Source organism: Thermobia domestica, chromosome 4, assembly GCF_964235325.1.
Source record: "Thermobia domestica chromosome 4, izTheDome1.hap1.1, whole genome shotgun sequence".
Lineage (NCBI taxonomy): Eukaryota > Metazoa > Arthropoda > Insecta > Zygentoma > Lepismatidae > Thermobia > Thermobia domestica.
Window position 1 is genome coordinate 239334512 of NC_137457.1, and position 21305 is coordinate 239355816.

General features: G+C 32.6%; 1 protein-coding gene across 2 annotated transcripts in view; it reads right to left on the reverse strand.

Annotated features, from left to right (window-relative positions):
* The window catches only part of LOC145683467 (uncharacterized), a 50978-nt gene that overhangs the window by 15936 nt on the left and 13737 nt on the right, over nucleotides 1-21305 (reverse strand). For both annotated transcript variants that reach the window (XM_081754799.1, XM_081754800.1), the window contains exon 4: nucleotides 2682-2729. In XM_081754799.1, coding sequence (XP_081610925.1) covers nucleotides 2682-2729 — 48 coding nt within the window. The remainder of the gene's footprint in view (nucleotides 1-2681; nucleotides 2730-21305) is intronic.

Here is a 21305-nt window from a genome sequence, read left to right on the forward strand (position 1 = left end):
GCGAATATCTAACAAAATTTTAATATCCTTTCGAGAGGTTAATCCATTTCCCGTGTCAGTGGTAGAGCGTTCACCTCTGGTGCTTGGGGTCCCGGGTTCGATTCCAGCCCCCGCCAAGTGAACTTTGTGGTGGGCAAACACCGTGTGCGTGGGTTTACTCGGGGTTCTCCCGTTTGCTCCCACTTTCTTCATTCCACCATTTCATTCATTACTCATCATCACCGTCTCCTTTAGCCTCACCGGCATAAGTGTGGGACGTAAAACTCAAAAATTTCATTTCACTTTTTCCATTTCCCGTGATGATGAGACAAAAACACTGGATGTCTTACTTACAGAGAGAGAGATAGAGAGATCGGAATTTCCACCTAAGAATTAAAAAAAAACGCTGTTGAACGTACCCACTTGTTATTAACATTCAAATTATGTGGAGTTCTATAAACTCGAATTGCTATGTAATAATATGTTGTCTCTAAAGTTTCAAGGTGCTCAACGAGTATCCTTGGTTTCTCGTTTACTTTCATAGTTTGGCATACATTATCATTGTGAGAATGAAGAGAGAACGAGTTACATTGAAAATACGAGTTACTTGGTATCTGCTACACCGCACCAGAATATAAATTTTAGCATTATTAATTGAAGGTTCTGAATTATAAACTTCTTAATATAGGATTTTATTTTAAGTGATTATTTATACACTCGGTGTTCTACACATATAACTTTTGAAACTATATTGAACACGCCACTAGACGTAGAGAAGGCGTTATTTTCTGTAGTCCGTCCACATTTAGATAAGAAGAAAATTACATTTTCCAAAACAAACTACAAACTGTGCAAATAGCTGCTCGAGTGTGAACGTGAGTAATTTGAAAGCGCCATCATAATCGAAGGCATTCTGCTCTTATTGACAGGTCACTTGCAACCGCTGAGAAGCTTCCCTGATTTACGGTCCTCCGCTAACTTCTTCGTTTTCACGTTTGATCTTTCTGTTTTATATCATCCATTAATGTGGGTAGGAAAAGAAAATTCGAATTTATGTATGTCAGTTGACAATTTTCTTCACTGTCGGAAAGAAATTATGAGCACATTAGATTCTTATAATAGATTTCACTGCATGGATGATAACTAAATAAAACTAGCCCTGCTCCTTAGCCACAGCAAAGGGATGTCCGAGGTGGAAGATTTGAATGTCCTCTTGGGAAACATGAATTTGCTGAAAAATATACACATGATGAAATCGTTGACTAATTCTAAATCTTTAGTCTTTGCAAAAGTATTTTGGTAGGTTTTCCATCAAAAAGTTTTCCTCTTATTTCTTACCGGGTGTTCGTAACACTTTGGCAAGTAATATTTCCAAATCATTGAATCTTTCAGAATGAGATGACCTTTGTATTGTTACACAAAATCGTTTTATTTTGTATTTCGGAGTTTCTGCAGAGAAATGTTGGAAGACACTACAACTTCACACAACTTTTTTGAAACCCTTTGGATTTATCTTTACGAGCCGAAGCACTACAAACGAATAACAATTGCGAGTACGTCTTTTAATACTTGTTTTCATTTACGTGTAAATATTTCTCGTGATTAATATACACACTAGACTTATACATTTCTTCTGATGCTACTTAACTTACGTAACTTACAAGAAACCTAATGTCTGTACAGAAATCATTATCTTCAATTTCTGAAATAATCTTTCTTAAATAACAACTTCAAGATGGTTAGGCTTAAGTATTGTCGGTATAGAAAGCCTCAATTTATTCCCGGTTAAAAACAAGAAGGTAGACTTGAGAAAATAACTCTTCCATGTATAGGCTATATACACCACTATAACATGAAAGATACCTGTCGAAAATCTTTGTATACCTTCTAACATCACCATTTTCTTTAGTAATTCATTAATTATTTCCTTTGTGTTATCAACTGAATAGCTATTTCGACCACCTTCCAAGCCTAACTTCTCGACACCAAGCTCCAGCTTAATGTTCGTTAAGTTACTAAGTATCGCCAGTACAAAGAAACTAATTAGAAGACCATTTAACATAGTCTTCTTTAAATCAAAAACAAATTTTACTTTAAGATTTCTATATGTAGAAAAACTAGTATAAGGGTTATTTTAAAATGACTTCAAAACGGCAAAGGAGTGAACTTTAAAGTATGCAAACTATAAATTGATCTTTAAAGTATGGTTTTAATCCCTAGATTTGGCAAGCAACGTTTTCACATGAACTTGTGTTGTCCTGTATGTCACCAGAAAACAATATCACTTGTCTACTTGATCCGGGCTGTGGCTAATATGAGTGTAAAATGATTAGTCGGCCACCTACTAATGCAACCTCTTCTCAGCCAGTTACAGCTACTGTAAGATTTCACTAACTCATTAGGCATTTCCATATATTACTAAGTATTAACTCTCTAGGCACATATAATTGCTTCAATACAAAACATTCATCAAATCATTTTCTTGTATGTATTAAGAGAGATATAGATATTTGTGTATAGAGTTGTAGATTCATTTTAAAAATCTATCAATAGTTATCAGAAATTAAATTCGGCTTCATTTCCGAGTATTGAGGTACCAAAAGAGGTATGATAAGAAAAAAAACTTGATAAATTAAGCAAACTAGGATAACACCACATACTTAGTTAACACAACTAATTGATTGTCAAATTCAAATACTTACTTTTCACAACCCCTCGAGGACCGAATAAACCATGTGAAGAAGCATCAACTGAAATAAATTCGCATAGAGACATTATTTTACAATGAATAATGTTATGTTATCAGAAAGCAACGAATATCTTATACTTGTTACTTCTGTATTCAAATTGCAGTATTATTATAGCCCCAAGTATTTGTTTTCTTAATAGTATCGTAAAGAATAACAGAAGTCACTATAATTATATTTGCTGAAAAATCACTTTATAATAATAAACTGAGTATTGGAATGATAAAGTGCGATATTAAGATGCATTGAAACCCTAACATATCCAAAAAGATTTTCTGATCGATGACATAGAGAGTATAATGCAAACTGTGAATAGCAAAATCAGATAACATATTGTTCTTTACAAGATTTTCTGTCCTTCTAATTCGAAACTATATTTATATTAGTCAAACACTACAGTGATGTAATACGTACTTAGTTCATGTTCAAATTTAAAAAAAAAGAATAAAGCATGTTGAAAAACGTGGTAGGCAATTCTTCAAATGAAGCACTAAGTTGGGTTGTATATTATGAAAGTAAGTGAAATTTATAAGCTATAGGGATTTAATATTTCTATTGTCAGATGTAGATATTGCAGTTCCAGTTTTAATACAGGGATACGTTGGAGAAGTGTCACTTTTACTTCAAACACTGAACCCATGTGAAATAACACAACTCAGTAGTTGTGACAGTTTTTGTTATAACATAAAGAAAAGTGTATTCGGATGTGACACAAATTACTACAATTTACATTTATTCTGTAAACATAAGAACGAAAACTGTACCTATCGTAGTGACAATTAGTTCGTTTCAGACAGCCGCTTCCCCCAATTTACTATTCCTTTTATTTATTGTGATGAGTTTTGAAACAGGAAATCGGAGATAAAGGCAGAAGGATGAAGGGGAATCTCTAGAATACATTGCATCCATTTCGAGAAGTTTCTTATCTCTATTACTACTTTTGTCTATATTGTTTAACGTTAGCCTGAATAGTTGCCATCAGTATTAGTCATATATTGCCATGCCATCAGTAGGCATTAGTTTTCTAAAGGAAAGTACAAACGTATGTAGTGAGCGGGATTCGAACTCCTTCCCTCCTAGTTGCAAAGCTCCCATTTTTATATTCTTGATGTTACTGATAGTTTTGCTTTTTATTCGAGTCCTTTTAATATGGTGTTACCTTTTATTCCACTTAATGTAGAAGAACCCTTACATTTTTGAATGAACTCTCTTACTCCTCTTAATTGCTTGCTATGATAACTCTTTTCCAAAAATTAATAGATACATGGGAAACAAAAGCAAAATCTCATCGTGAAGTTTTTGTAACCTTTACATGACGTTGTCTTCTGATTAGGATTACGTCACGTTGAAAGAATCTTCATTTTTTAATCTTACTTCTGGAATTTGGGTTGTCTCTATCTCCGGATGAGGTGATATTGTAGCTCATCCGCTAGACAATCTGCCAAATCTTTTCCTTGTTTTTCTTGCTTTAAAATATTTCGTTAAAATACTAAACTATATAACCGAGTGTGAGAATTGGAATGTACAGTCGTGTTCAATAAAATATTCCTTAGTAAGTACACTTCTGCACTAACAGATGTCCATCAGCAGTTTTTTAACATTAATTTACGAAAAATATCATCGACAACTATTAATCAGTAACAAGTAGCGTTTAATATTTTACTGTTTTATAATTGTCCCGTCACACAAACGTTGAATTTTGGAAGAGTATATTATTATTATAGAATCTATTATTCATTATAGATTGTTAAGGGTGGTACACACTATTGTGTATGACCGAGTAGTGATTCAGTTCCACTACGCTGGGAAGGAATCTGCTTTATTTGTAGGTTGATAGGGAACGGATAGAATCACTTTATAGTATTACAAAGATGAGTAGTTATATAGAATGTGGTAGTATGTCCCCTTTCCCTTTTTCTCTTTATCTTCTTAAGGGTCTTCACTACAGCGAAATTAAACTACAGCTAATTTTAGTGTTTTTCTGTAACATCTTCAAAACAAATAAAAATACTCAAAAAACAGAACCGTAGTGAACTAGATAATATGATTTTGCATGTGATAGTGTTATCACAACTTATCTATCTGCTTTCGATTTGCAACTGTAGAAAGATTTAGCATTTTGTTGGGTTCTGTAAATAGCGAGATACCAAAAGCGGATAGATGAATTGTGGTATAGGTATCATATGCAAAATCGTATTGTCTAGTTCACTATGTTTCTGCTTTTCGAATATTTTAATTGTTTTCAAGATATTAAAGAAAAACTCAAAACTTAGCGGTAGTTTAATTTCGCAGTAGTGAAGACCCTTAAAGCAAAACATTAACCAATTTAGCTGAAATAATTCTTTCCTCGAATATCTAATAAATTAAAGTTTATGGGGTGACTATAAAATAAACTATAGCTACTTACATAAGAAGTCGAAGCTAGCAATCCCAAATAACTACTATACGCCACTGTTCCCATTTTATTGGAGAAATGTATAGAACACACAAAGCACAAAAATTTGGGATGGAGTAACGGAACGTATATTAACATTAACATTAACCTTAGAATAGTTTCTAAATAAATTAAATTAAAAGTTAGAATTAGAATTAATAGTAATGAACGAATATGATTATATAATGGATAATAGCCCTATGGAAAGCTTTACAAATAATTTTTAAGTAATCATCATCGTTTAATTCAGAAAAATTGATTGTTTTAGTGTACAGCATTATACATAATAAATGTACGCCATAAGCCATAGGGTAAGTATTCATTAGATTGTCATGGTAGTATAGCCATAATTGTAAATTTGGGATACGAATATAATCAATTATTACTTCAATGATGAATACAGCACGCATCAATTGAATCATAGAGTACTTTGGGCCAGTATAAGAATAGCCAAATAGGAAATTAGTCAGAGTACATAGATAATAACCAGTTTACACACATTCTCACTTATGTATAATCAGTATAGGCAGTTACGAATAGTATATACATCGTAAATTAGCATAGTTGCTTCCCCTTAAAATTTGAGTCTGAATATAGATAATTGTTATGCTGAACATAGATCAGTGAGATATTAAAAAGTGTACTCCCGAAATTGGCTGCTAGTTTGAAATAAATTAGGTCACCGAAATATCATATTTTCGTGGCAACACCAGGTCAAGATAACATAGAATGAAAATATTTTAGAAAGAAAGGATAACCATGAAAATACGCAAATCATGTTTAAATATAGGAAGCCTAATAAACATTATATAATCGTGGAATGTTTTGACTCGTATATGTTTATATCGTAGTATTTATGCTGAATTGTGGTATAATAGAGAAAGTCCAGAGAAGGAAACTTGAACATCAGTGCATGAATGTGAACTTATGAACTAATCTTCACTATCTGCCAGGAAAACATACCGAAAACTGTACTGTTACAAGGATGTGCGTGGATGCTAGCCCATAAGAATGCATACAGTCCTTACATAAGAAGAGAGAGTAACAACCAGAGATCTACTGAAGACTGTTTAAGATGTTTTTTTTTTTCTTACAGCAAGAAGGATTTCATTTTATCTTCATTTTCTTGAGTTAGTCAATTCAATTGTGACATACGAAAAACAAGAATAAAACTTTCCCCTGTCCATTGAATAAATGTGGAATTTACGGATATTAGTAAGAAAACATATTTCTTGTGGAATACGATATGCGACTCGCATGTTTAAGTGGTAATGATATTAATTTAAAATAAAGTGTTTTGGAGACAATCCCAATAACATTAACAATGCAAATAACCATATGACTAATAGGCCTATATGACACAATTGAAGAGATATACTCCTATGCATTTTAGAATATATATTTTATTGAATATAAATTTTCAGTAAAATGATTGGCTATCAAATTATGATTTTTAAAAGGTAATTTCATTAAAAAGAATATAAAACAACTGTCAATTGCCTGTCAATCAATTGTCAACTGTATTGGATTATTTGAAATGTCTAAAAATTAACATTACATTTTGCTGATTTTCCTTAATTTCGATTAATGAAATTAAATTAAACTTCACTTAGTGATTATAATATTAAATTTTCATCTTTTGTTAATTAACTTCAATGATAATAAGTTGTGGCATTTACTATGTTGATTTGGCTCAGTTTGTTGCGTAAAGAGTAATAACAAAAGTAAAAATAAAAATAAAACTCTTACAATTTAATCGGTTTCAATAGGCAATCATTCTCGAAATACGAAGGTTGTTATAATGCTAAAGAGATTTAAAAAGCTATATCATTTAAAACAAAAGTATACAATCACACTTATCATTAGAGAGTGCAGAAAGATGATTTTTTTACTTTGCTTGTGTCTAATTTTGGCAGAACTTATATCACTTTCAATGGTAATTTACAAGAGTACACCTGTTATGCACACACGAATACGAAAATCGCCTACGATCATATGCATGCAGAAATTTTACACTGTCTGATTTTTCTGTTTCGAATTCATCTCACATGCACTATGCTCAGAATATACACACTCTGACTATTAACAACGGATATATTTCAACTATAAGACCACGGAAGTAGCATCAACCTTCCTATTTTGTGTCCTGACTGCTATAAGGAAGTATTATTACTAAAATATTTATGTCTTTCAGCTAACAATATCTTTTTGGGAATCGAACCTAATCCTTGTTTGATGACACCATATAATGGATCTGGACTTTGCAACGTGCCTCTATGTGCTCCGTCCTGGGCCACTGGTTATAATAACCAGGACAATTATTAGTATGCGGGATTCGTAATTTCTATGTATACTGGCTATATTTTGAAAGTAAGCATTTAAAAAAATTTCCCATGCAGAATTATCTTGAGTTATTCTATATTTACAGTGAATTTCAGACTTGAGCTAGCTTAAATATTACCAGAAAAGTGCTATCTTCATAAATTAAAAAAAATTGTGAAATACTTAGGTAATTTGGATAAGTGAACGTAACTGTTTTTTTAGCTTGATAAATTTTATAACAAAATTCATGAAAAATTAAATATGCAATACAGAATAATCTCTAATTAAATATCAACAATTCATAAATAAAATTGAAAATCCAAAAAATATATATCTGAATTGACTGGTACTATGCTTTCTTTTGAACAAGAATACAACTTTCGATAATGAATCCAATAATTATAATAAATATAATACCTCGTAATCCGTATAATTCCAATATGAATTCAATATTTGAACTGCAGTAAAAACTTAACAATATATAATGAGAAATATTAAATAATCAAGTTATAACACTCACCCAATTAAATATGCTTTGAACAACCATCAAATGCCTCCAGGAGGACTGTTTCGTATAAACTCTGTTAACACGATTATTATATTATCACACCAATTATAGATATTTCGGTATCGAATATAGAACACTCACAAAAATAATATGTTGATATTTTGATAACTATTAACAATTTTCACATAATTCTTGAAATTTAAATCACGTTAATTTTCGACTAAACCACTTCCATGCAACCGTTAAAGATTCACATTAAGCAGAGATAAACCATGCCCAGTTCTACATATCGTTTCGAATGGCTGTTCAATCTACCTACAGCTCATTCGAACGTATGTGTTTTCAGAGATTTCCGCTAGAGGCGCTCTAGTACCCTGAAGTGTAGGTACTGAAAGCCTAACCTTCTAGGATATCATTGACATAACTTTTTTTTTTTTTTATAATGTGATCTCATCACACGTAACAAATATCGCCCTCCCGGCTATAAAAAGTTGGCACAACTTTTTATTTATATTTTAAACCATAATTTTAAAGTATTCTAATTCTAAATTTAATTATGAATAGATAGATTCTGTTAATCTTTCTAGGTATCTATTACTATTAACTTCTACCAGCTAATTAATCAACTACTGATTCTAACTAACCATCACTCTCACTCTATTCACTACATACCAAACGAAAAAATAACTGAACTAAAGAAAAAAAAATTCCCATAAATTCAATCACACCACCTAACATTCTATTAATCCCAACTACTCTAGTTAGTTAATAAGTATTAGTTATTACTAATAGTCACTATCTATTCATAAAGTTTTACAGAAATTCATTCTCAATATGTTTATATATATATATATATTTTCAGGAGGTAATCATACTCTTCCTTTTGAAATTAATTTCAGTAATAATAACAATATTCATTATACTCATCAAACATAGCACCATCTTGATTCCAATCAATCTTCAGCTTCGTTACATCTGGTTGAGCTTCGTTACATACATTCCATAAAATTTTCCATGCCGGAATTTGGACTAATACAATTTTTTTACAGACATTTTTGGGACATAGATACAAGACATCCAGATCTGGAACACTAACAAAAACATATATTAGAAACACATTAAAATATTTTATAAAAACAATTTAATATATTATCTCTACTTATATAAAGTTTATCTGACTAGATGGTTTGTAAGATTTTTTTTTTTATAATTCTGACTAGATTAATTTTTTCTACTTTTTTTTTTTTTACTTCAGTTGGGAATCAAGTACAGAAATATGCTTATTACATTTAATATTTATGATGCATCTCCTCTCCTTTCTCTATACTTTTTTGTCAAACTAACATGACTCTTACGGATATCTCTGGGATTATCTACATTAACAACTCTTATGGTATTCCTACCCAGAAAACATTCGATTTCGAATGGTCCACACCATTTCGCACACAAAGATTTTGTTCTTTTATCTTTCATTGATGATAATACCTGTGATTTAATTAACACCTTGTCACCCACCTTATAATCATTATCTAGCCGGCGTTGATTGTATATTTTCTTTTTACGTTGCCATGCTCTTTCCATGTTATTTAAAGCTCGATTCCATAACTCGGGATCCCTAGGATTCAAGTCCAACATACTTATTTTCCACTTAATATCCAGTGGATTACCAACATTATAATTGTATACTAAATCCATAGGACTGCATTTCGTATCCTCATGGATGGCATTATTGACAGAAAATTCAATTTCCCACAATCCTTTATCCCATGAGCTTTGTTTCTTTCCAAAATATATTCTTAATGAATTTTTTATGGTGGATACGTATTTTTCACTAGGATTTGAAGCCGGGTGATAAGGGGATATACTAATATCCTTAATACCATTTGCATAAAGAAAATCTTTGAATTTAGCCGATGTAAATATTGAATGATTATCATGACATATGCTAAAAATAAATCCATTTCTACACATTAATTTATATAACTTATTAATCACACTTTGTGACGACAAGACCTTAATTGGTTCAAGAAATACTCTTTTAGAAAATGAATCGACAACTATCAAACAATAACGTCCTGACTTACTTTCAATTAGTGGTCCTAGTAAATCTACTGCCCAGAGTCCATTAACTACATTCTCATACTTAGATACTAGCTTTCCAGTAGGTTTCCTATTATGGCTCTTATTTAGTTGACAATCTGAACAAGTGGATACGTAATCTTTTATTTCCTTCAATATCCCATTCCATGTAAAACGAGCACAGATCTTAGCTATAGTTTTATTTATACTAGCATGAGAACCTGGCAAAATATTTGAATGAAAGAATTCTATTATACTAGGAACTAATTCCTTGGGCAAACATACTTTGTATGGATTTCTTATGGCTCTTGTTTTCTTACATAATATGCCTTGGATTAATTTATATCCTTCTACTTCCCTTTTTGCTTTTAATTCCTTAATAATATTACCTAATTCAGGATCCTTTAATTGATGTTCTTTAATAGATATATTAGCAAAAGGCATATTCCAAAGGTTAATTAGACAATAATTATTTACCTGTTCAGAGTGAGAAAGTTCAGTTTCCATTTCCTCAAAATTATTATGATCATGTAACCTTGAAATAAAATCTGCTGTTATATTCATATTAGAGGATATAGATTTTACATCAAACGTAAATGCAAATAGTCTGTATAATAATGATCCATAACGTTTAACCCTTTTCATATTCCTCAAGGCATACACAAGTCCAGAATGATCCATTCTTAATTCAAAAGGTTTATGCAAGTAAGTACTAAAACGTTCCATAGTTTCTATAGCTGCTAACATTTCTAGCAAGTAAATCGGCTTATTAAAGTCATGTTTCTTTAGGCGTCTACTATAGAATGCTACAGGTACCAAGTTATTGTTATCATCATATTGTTGTAGGACTCCCCCTAAACTTTTGAGACTGCTATCTGTATTGACAATAAACTTCTTATTTAAATCAGGTAGTTTTAACATTACATGATTGGCAAATAATTCCTTAATATCTTCCAATGCTTTTTGTTGTTCCGGTCCCCAAACAAATTCAGCAGAAGCCGCCCTTAAACGTTCAATGGGTTCCATAACCTCATGGAACTGTGGGACGAACTTTGCATAGTATTGTAAAAAACATGATAAAGAAATTAATCCTTTTTTTGTCTTTGGAGCAGGTAACTTTCTGATTACTTCTAACCTTGAAGGGTCCATGTACATTTTCCCATTTTCGATAATATAGCCTAAATACGATATCTTATTTGAAAAAAAGGTACATTTCTTTGTTGATAAAGTTAAACCTTTTTCTTCCAATAACCTTAAAACTTTTTCCAATAATTGCTTATGGCTTTCTATATCTGAACTTTTGCAAATTAGGTCGTCCATATACCATTGAACCCCTTCATCTTTCAAAGGATACAATAAGTCAGTTAATATTTTAGATAATACATGACTCCCTGCTGCCAAACCAAAAGGTAAAACTTTATATTCATATAAACCCCTATGCGTAAGAAATGCTGTTAGATGACGGCTTTCCTCTGTTAAAGGTATGGTTAAATATGCTTTCCGTATATCCAGATGGCTAAAGATTTTACCATCAGATAATTCAGACAATATGTCTTCTATCCTTGGTGTGAACTGAGTATTTAAATAAAGATGACGATTCAAATCAGAATAATTAACTATTAATCTCTTTGTTCCGTCATTATTATTTACTAAAAAACAAGGGAAAGCATAATCACTGTTACTTGGTTGTATTAAATCGGCCTTTAACATCTCATCGAGAATTTTATCCATCTCTCTTTGAGAACTCCGTGATAACGGGTAAGCCTTCTTACGAATAGGAGTGTAGTTATTTAACTGGATTTTATATTCAAAGTCTTTAATTTTACCAACATGTGATGAAAAAACAGAAGGATATTTACTAAATATCTCGTTAACGTACCCTTGTAATTCAGGATTAGCTTCTAATACAACAGGATCCACCCTCAACGGACTATCCATCTGGTTCGACTGGATGTTGGGACTGCTATCCAAAGATGGACTAATAGATGTGGCAACACTGCAAAATCCCTGTGCTGGATCTCCCGGATGTCTACCTCCATCCGTATCAAAAGTCCGAACTGTGGACCTTTCCACCAAGTCTGAGTCACGCAGAAATAATTTAGAAGTCTTATGGTCAGGTTCACTGTAAAATAGATCACACGAACGAGTATCTCGATTTAAACAAGGGGGGTGGATATTTAGTGTATAATGTAACTGTATGTCCACTCCTTCCAAAGGGAGAAATAATTTATTATTCACTAAATCAATGTTCGCTTTCAAGAATTTTAGTTCATTTATTCCCAGTATAAATACTGGTTCTAAATTTTCAACTAGGAAAAACTTTAGTCTGTAAACACGATTTTTAAACTTAATGGGTATAACTACACACTGATCCAGTGTTAACTTTTGTTTATCAATACCTACACCAATGAATTTCTCATTTATTATCTTCACTGGGTAGTTCAACTGCCGATTCCATTGAATAAAGCTTTTTCTATTAATTAACGATGCTGTAGAACAAGTATCTAAACCTCCTCTAATACTTTTACCTAAGACAAATGCATCGACAAAAGCCGCAGTCAATGTTCCCAATGAGAAAGTTTTTCTATTTTCACTTTTATTTCCATCAGCACTAATTTTAATCCCATCAATAGTATGTTCGCTTTTATTATTATCTTCTATTAGTTCGTAATTACTAAAAGAATGCAAATCCTCTCTATATAATGGTTTGCTATTCTTACTTCTGTTCCCTCTAGAGCCGCCATTGCATGTGAAGTTTCTGTAATATTGCTCACGCATTCCTTTTTCATATTCCCCCACATTCACAGGATTCACATTGAACACCATATTCTTTTCTCCCAAATGTTCACTATTATGTTCCCCTCGGGATCGAGTCCGGAACCCCTCCATAGGAGTCTTCATCCGATCATTATATTTCGTATGTGTGTAGTAACCCGCACTACAATTATTGTTTCCACCTCCTAACAAAGTTCTTTCTAAATCAGTTTCTTCCCTTTCTGGAACTTCGGACCTCTCACTTTTAGTCTTTAACCGTGACCGTCGACTATTCCCTGCAAAGCGTCTTTTATCATTGCCACTATTATATCTAAACTGTTTGTTATTATCACCCACACCACTAGGTAAACCATTAGTTTGAACTCCGGTTCCTATAATCTGAGTCGGAGCCCTTAACCGGTCACTAATAGCTGCAGAGCGTCTTTCCGAGTTCACATCCATATTCAATTTAACTAACTGTTTATTTAATAGGTACTGTTTGTTAGAAGCACAATTTGCAATACAATGTTGTCCACCACAAAAATAACACTTAATTTTATTTCTCGGATTTTCACTTTTTTCCGATTTCCTCACCAGTGTGGTATACATTTCTAAATTACGTTGATGTTTTTCGTATTCCATTATATTACCCATAAGATCATCTAATGACATTGGATAGCTATATCTATAAATTTCAAATTTAATTTGAGGTTGCATGCCCTCCATAATAATATCCAACAATTCACCAGATCTACTATCATTTATAGCTCCGTAACATATTTCATAAGCATCACAAATATTATTAACATACTCAAGCAAATTTTCTTTAGGTCTTTGTATCACCTTCACATAACGATTTATGAGTTCTCGCCTACCTAAAGGAGTTATTAATCTACGAAACAAATATCCTGATATTTGCAACCAATTATTAGTCATTTCATACAATGCTACTAGCTCCTGATTTAAACGACCTTCAGCTTTACTCAAAGCTGCTATCAAAACAGACTCAACCGGGAATATTTTTAATTTAATTATTCTAAGAACTGTCACTAGAAATTGAAATAACTGTATATCGTCTGTTCCATCTGTTCTTGGGATATACTGTATTTTCTCATTAAACAAATTACTGGAAACACTTCCATTTAATTTATCAGCCCGTATTTGGAATGGCATAAAACTATTAACCAAAGGTTCGTTACCAGCATTCTTTTCTTTTGCCACTATCGTGTCTTTATCTACAAAAGGATTTGTACTACAATTTTCTTCTTTTTCTTTTATGACAGCTGTTTGCCCCATGTCAATAAACGGGTTTGTGTCTGCACTGACACAACTAGCACTATCTACAGACATAAGCGGTTGGAACTCGTTATGCAACATTCCACCTTCTGCTAAACTCGCAGTGGTGTTGCTTGCTATAGACAATGACTCAACCATTTCGCTGGGTTTATCAACAGCAGAAATATCTAATGACCTTGACTCCCTTCCGGAATCTAAATACGATAAATCCCATCGTTGACCTACAGTCTGCGGTACAACAACTCCAGAATTTCCATTTTCAAATCCATTCAAAAATAAACGTGGTTGATTTCTTTCTTCCTTAAATTCCATCTTAATTACCAAGCAAACAAAAAGAGCTATTCTAATGCAATTTAAATGTCGAAAATGATTACTATACCTTACGGTAAGCGACAACCCTTTAACAATCATTGACAGTTTTATTGCTATAGGCTATATATTTTACGTACTCTGAAAATACTGACATTTAATCAATCCTAACTGAACTAATTTTAATATCCTCCTTAACATAATTCAAAATAGATAGATATATATAGATTGATCCTGAAAAATGTCCATTTATTTAATAGCTTACTTAACTTTCCCACCTTAGTCAGATTTTGCCAAACAAAACCCGCAATCTTAACATGTATTTTACTTCGTTTTTTTGAAGTTAGCCATTCGAAACGATATGTTTGCAACGTGCCTCTATGTGCTCCGTCCTGGGCCACTGGTTATAATAACCAGGACAATTATTAGTATGCGGGATTCGTAATTTCTATGTATACTGGCTATATTTTGAAAGTAAGCATTTAAAAAAATTTCCCATGCAGAATTATCTTGAGTTATTCTATATTTACAGTGAATTTCAGACTTGAGCTAGCTTAAATATTACCAGAAAAGTGCTATCTTCATAAATTAAAAAAAATTGTGAAATACTTAGGTAATTTGGATAAGTGAACGTAACTGTTTTTTTAGCTTGATAAATTTTATAACAAAATTCATGAAAAATTAAATATGCAATACAGAATAATCTCTAATTAAATATCAACAATTCATAAATAAAATTGAAAATCCAAAAAATATATATCTGAATTGACTGGTACTATGCTTTCTTTTGAACAAGAATACAACTTTCGATAATGAATCCAATAATTATAATAAATATAATACCTCGTAATCCGTATAATTCCAATATGAATTCAATATTTGAACTGCAGTAAAAACTTAACAATATATAATGAGAAATATTAAATAATCAAGTTATAACACTCACCCAATTAAATATGCTTTGAACAACCATCAAATGCCTCCAGGAGGACTGTTTCGTATAAACTCTGTTAACACGATTATTATATTATCACACCAATTATAGATATTTCGGTATCGAATATAGAACACTCACAAAAATAATATGTTGATATTTTGATAACTATTAACAATTTTCACATAATTCTTGAAATTTAAATCACGTTAATTTTCGACTAAACCACTTCCATGCAACCGTTAAAGATTCACATTAAGCAGAGATAAACCATGCCCAGTTCTACATATCGTTTCGAATGGCTGTTCAATCTACCTACAGCTCATTCGAACGTATGTGTTTTCAGAGATTTCCGCTAGAGGCGCTCTAGTACCCTGAAGTGTAGGTACTGAAAGCCTAACCTTCTAGGATATCATTGACATAACTTTTTTTTTTTTTTTTATAATGTGATCTCATCACACGTAACAACTTCCAACCAATGCAACTCAGGAAGCAATTATTAGGGTTAGATTAATACTTATGTATCAATTATGCAAATAATTGCTAACATAGTTAAACTGAAAAAAAAAATCTTCCAGAGAAAGGCTGCAGGAATCTAGTTGAAAATATGTATTGCATATTGTAACATGTAATACTTCATAGTTTGGAGCCGCTTCTGAATGTGACTTTCTTTCGGAACCGCCAATTGATATGACGTTCCTTGCGAGCCACCCCTGCACTGGTACGACGGCTTAGGAAACATCCCTCAGAAACAATGGACGAGGCTATCGAATCGAATCAAATAAAATATAAAATTATCGAAATAGTGTTTACTATAAATACTAATTATGGACGCAAAAAGAAGAAGCAAATAATATTTAAAATATTTATGTTTATAAACTAAAATGATATTGGATTGTTTGAATTAAAAAACAAAAAACAAAAACAGTTTGTAGTGAAGACGATATGGCAACAGCTCGATTCTTCCCTGCCTCGTGCTCCGTTAGGTAAGGAAAAGTCAATTGTGGCCTTTTGCTGCTTCTGTTTAGTGTTGCTGCGAGTTGTAGCCTAAAGGTTAAGAGCCGAATGGAGTTTTTGCTGAAGGATACTTCTTGTTTTGCTTGTTCACTGTAACTTTCAAATCCATTTTTGTTTCTTTCATTGGGTTCGTTAAATGTTGGGCACAGACCGAGAGGACAAAAAGGAGAGCGTATTGCAGATATGTAAAGGTAAGAACAAACTTTGATAATAATTTATTAATCTATCCTTTCTGTGTCTTTGTGATATTTATCGTTTGTGTTTGGTAGAGTTTTTGACTCTAACTCAGTTGATCAGTCGTAGTTTATTCTTATCATGATTGATGCTTATTGATGCTTGTGACAATCATTTCCCCTTATTGATACAAGTTACAACTTCCTGAGATTGCAAGACAAATAAAAAAAGAATAGTTAAGGTTTACCGAATTAAGTAATTGAGTACTTCATAAGATAGGTCATTTGTTGCCGCATCGTTTGACTAAAATTAGTAATTTGTCAAATCACTAATACCTTATTTAAATTGAAAAATTGATATTAAGGGCGCGCAGATTTCTGTGTTATAACCTGACTTATTTAAAAGTTTGTTTATTGAAAGGGAGAGTAGTTTTATTGAAGGACTCTCTACTACTTATATAATATTCAATTGAAATTATTAAGTATGCTATTTGTTGTAGTATTGAAAATATTAATTGTAAATAAATTGTTATTAGTTGAAGAATTAGCTTTGATTGCTATACCAAACTTCAAAAAACTTGGTCAATATTAAGAGTCTTGCATCTGGTATATTTAAGTGATGCTTGGGATAAGCTAAGCGGATACGAGTCCCTGGTCTTGTGGGGTAAGGATTCTTTTCTTTTTTATATATTTTTTTAATATTCTAACTTTCAGAGTTGAGTCCTTTTGGACCGGGATCGAAGGACATTACAAACGACTGGTCACAACTAATATCCAGAAAGGAAATTACTACTTACTATTTTTCTTGGTACGTATTCGCCTCGATTTAAGTTAATGGGAATTGAACATTTTTTCGTTAAATTTAAAATCAACCAAAGAGTTAGTCTTAAAAGGAAAAAGAAAAGAAAAATATACTTAGGATTGTAAGGGTAATTACTGTTGGTTATTACTTGAATAGTCAGAAAGCTGCTTGAATACGGATGTGTACTCGGAGAACTGTTTGTTCGTTTGTGTATTGCATTGTTTTTTGCTTGGGTCAAAGCTCCTTTGTAGTTTAGTTTGTGTTTAGTATTAAGTATAGTTATTCGTATATATATATAGGGGGTCAGTTTAATATGAGCAGTCCGCAAATATGAGCAGCACAAAGCTAAAATTCATACAGCGCACACATATCTTGCGCAAGAGGAAAACAGCGAAGTTGGTAGCATTGTTTGGAGTTTAATGAATTTGCAGAGGGGAGCCCAAGTTCGTTCGCTGCTGTTATTGTGAAATAAGAGGCAATTTTACAGGTACCTAGAATATAAACCTGTAGAATTTTGGAGCCACAGTTAAATCAGGGTCATGGATGATAATCTAAAACTTGGTATCTATGCGTTGTATATAATTTGTCACTGGATTTATAGTCAGTTCTGTCTAGAAACGCAACGTCAGTCTGCTGTTTTCTTCTTTCCTATAAACAAAGTTGCCAACTAGAACATGTTAAAATATCATTAACTGTCAGTGTAATATGAGCTTTTAAATTCAGTTTAATATGGGCACACTTATTTTTTTAAGTAATGAGAGAAATGAACATGATGAACTTTTGCGAAGTTAACTAAAGTAGATATTTCTTAGAAAGGACTATATGAATTCTACAATCTTCAAGTTCATAAAAGCAATGTATTTACCAAATTAGAATTTGCTAAAATGATCACGAGAGCATGGAATACTAATGCTACTGTTGGAATTGCTTCAAGTGCGTTTAAAGCAAGTGGACTGTGGCCAGTAGATGTACAGTATATGCTATTCCTGTTTACGCTTATGTTGCAGAGAATTATTCTCTCGATGTTTCTCAAGAAACTTTAAGGTCATCTGCAGGTAATAATGACCCAACAACTTCTACACTGTCTAATGTTGCTATAGTGCACACATCACCAACCAATACATCTACAGGTCAAGAACTTGCCTGTTTTCGCAAACTCTGGACTTCGGCCTGGACCAGTGTCTGAGGAAACACTATCAACCAAGGTATCTATTGAAGCTTTCCTGGCGACCTATTGTGAACAGTTCTTCTCGGGCTAGCAGCCAGGTAAATACTGTTATATTTTGCGACGTTCCGAGGGCTGACATCATCCTCATCTTCAGGCGAATATGTTGGTACAATAGAGTGTATGGAATATATATACTCATGTGAAGCCAGACGCAAAGAACACAACAGTTACATCAGACTAAACCAAACAGAAAAATCCTGACTGGCTGAACATAGCATCAAACAGCAACATAAGATTTTGTTCACAGATGCCGAAATAATAGCAAAATGCTCAAGAGTTTAGGATAGGAGGATAAAAGAAGCTGTTGCAATCACACAAGAAAAAACGAACCTTAACAGAGACACAGGATTCCAAGTGAGTAAAACATTGACATCAATCATATCAGGCCATTTCAAGCACCAATCAGAACACGCCATTTCAACTACCAATCAGAAGAGTCCAATCATACATACATGAGTATATATATTCCATACACTCTATTGTACCAACATATTCGCCTGAAGATGAGGACCATGTCAGCCCTCGAAACGTCTCAAGATATAACAGTATTTACCTGGCTGCGAGCCCGAGAAGACCTGTTCACTATCAACCAAGTTTTTCAAACACCACGGAAAATTGTCAATCAATTTTTCCTTTGCCTACTATTCAGAAATAAAGCAACAGAAAAGGAAGGCATAGAGGAAAAGCACAAGAACATAAATAAAAGCAATTGATAATACAGCTTATGTCCAAAGGCATTTCAAAAGGAAGACTTCCTCTAAAGGTGCAGAAACAGACATCCATAAATAAATCTAAAGCACAAGTGGACACTAATAGTTTTATTCAAGAAAACGCCAGAAATGCTACTTTAAGAAAGAGGACAGGCTCATTCATATAGTGTGAGGAGAATGATAGTATTTGCCATATTTGTGAAGGAAAGTTTAGTGAAGACTCCAAAAGGGAAGAATGCATCAAGTGTGATATGAGCCAAGACTGGCATCATGTCCTTTGTGTGAACGTTTAGTGCCCTGAGTTCTTTCTTTGTAATTATTGCAGAAGATATAGTGCCTAGTTATTTACGTCAAGCCAATAGACAGGACTCTTGAAATGAACTGTGTTTTACGTCCATGTACAAATATGGTTTCCTCGTTATTGTAATCAGTTACGTTTTATTTCTTCTTTTGTACATTTTTTGTATTTGTTTTGTATTTTATGTGAAAATATTGAAAAAGAAACGCTGATCATATTTGCTTTATGAAGTGCTCACATTACCCTTGTGTTACGGAAAATATGAGCACTCTGCACCTATCATACGAACCTGTTTATTACTCGCCAACAAAAGCATGTATAACCTTGTACTTTTTACCGTTTGTAGACGAAAGATCAGGTTTTCTTTTGGTGATATTTTTTGCTTTCTGTAATACACCATTTTTGAGATATGTTAGTATTTTCAGTAACTATGCTCGTATTCAACTTACTTCCCCTATATATATTCTTATTCATATATTGTTATTTATTAAGCATCCTTGTTGTTTACGTTTTATTGAAATGTCTTGTGAAAATAAATATATTAGTATCGATATGCCAAATGATAATGATCTTTATACTATTGATGAGACGGGTTTTGTAAACAATAGTGCATTCGGTGGCATTTCCATGAGTCTCACACTCCCTGTCCGGTCTATTCTTTTAGACAACACATTTCAGATTAGAAATTTTAGTATGCATGGGAATGTGGAACCAATGCTTTTAACGAGATCGAACCGAAACCATGCAGAATATGAGTAGGGATCATTCAACCACGTATTTGATGATAGTAGTAGTAATGAAGCAATACATATAGGATTTCGTGATAGTTACTGTGAGCCTCCTGTGGGTAGTATTCCGAACAGAAGTCAAGGCTTTCGTAATCCTTATTTAAATATGCAAAACTATTATAGACGCGTATCTTATTTGAAAACTCAACACCCATAGCTTCATTACATGTAAACGCAGGTCGTTATAATCAAATGAGATCTGAAGGTGATAATCAAAATGCTGTTCGTAGCTGTGAACATAAGTACTAGGGTGAACCTAAAGGTAATAACAGTTGTTCCGAAACGATAAGAGTCTTTAAATTTAATAATATTTGAAAAAAAATCATTCAATAAGAAAATTGAGGTGTTGGAAAACAGTATTAAGCATATTAAGCCGGTTAATGGTAATAAAAGTTTTACTGTTTTTTAAAATGTTATACATTCTTAAGCATGTATAATCTGAAACTAGTTATCCCATTTCATTCCTTTTGTCGTCTATTTAAAGAAAAGTGAAGGTGAATTTTTGAGGGATGTTCCAAAAGCATTGAGCAATAATGTCACATGGGTTTCCCTTAGAAAAAGTATTGTAGATAAATCTATTACTGATACGGTTAAACATGGATTAATTAGTGAACGCATTTATCGTAAACAAACTCTTACTGAGTTTTAGATTACTATATAGATAATATGTATTTTCAGCCAAAGTGTTAGATGCTTTTGATAATGAACAACAGCTAGTGAAAATAATTCTCAAGGGAATGAACCCGGCAGTTAGGTTCAATATGTTACAAACCTTTATACTATTTTCTATTGAGGAATTGCATACGAAGGCTGATCAATATGTTAAAGTTAATAGAAGTCAATTAGATTATAGTCGTAAAATGAATTGTAAAAGCACAAATGCATGTACATCCTCGATGAATGCTGGTAAATTAAAAAGTACAATGG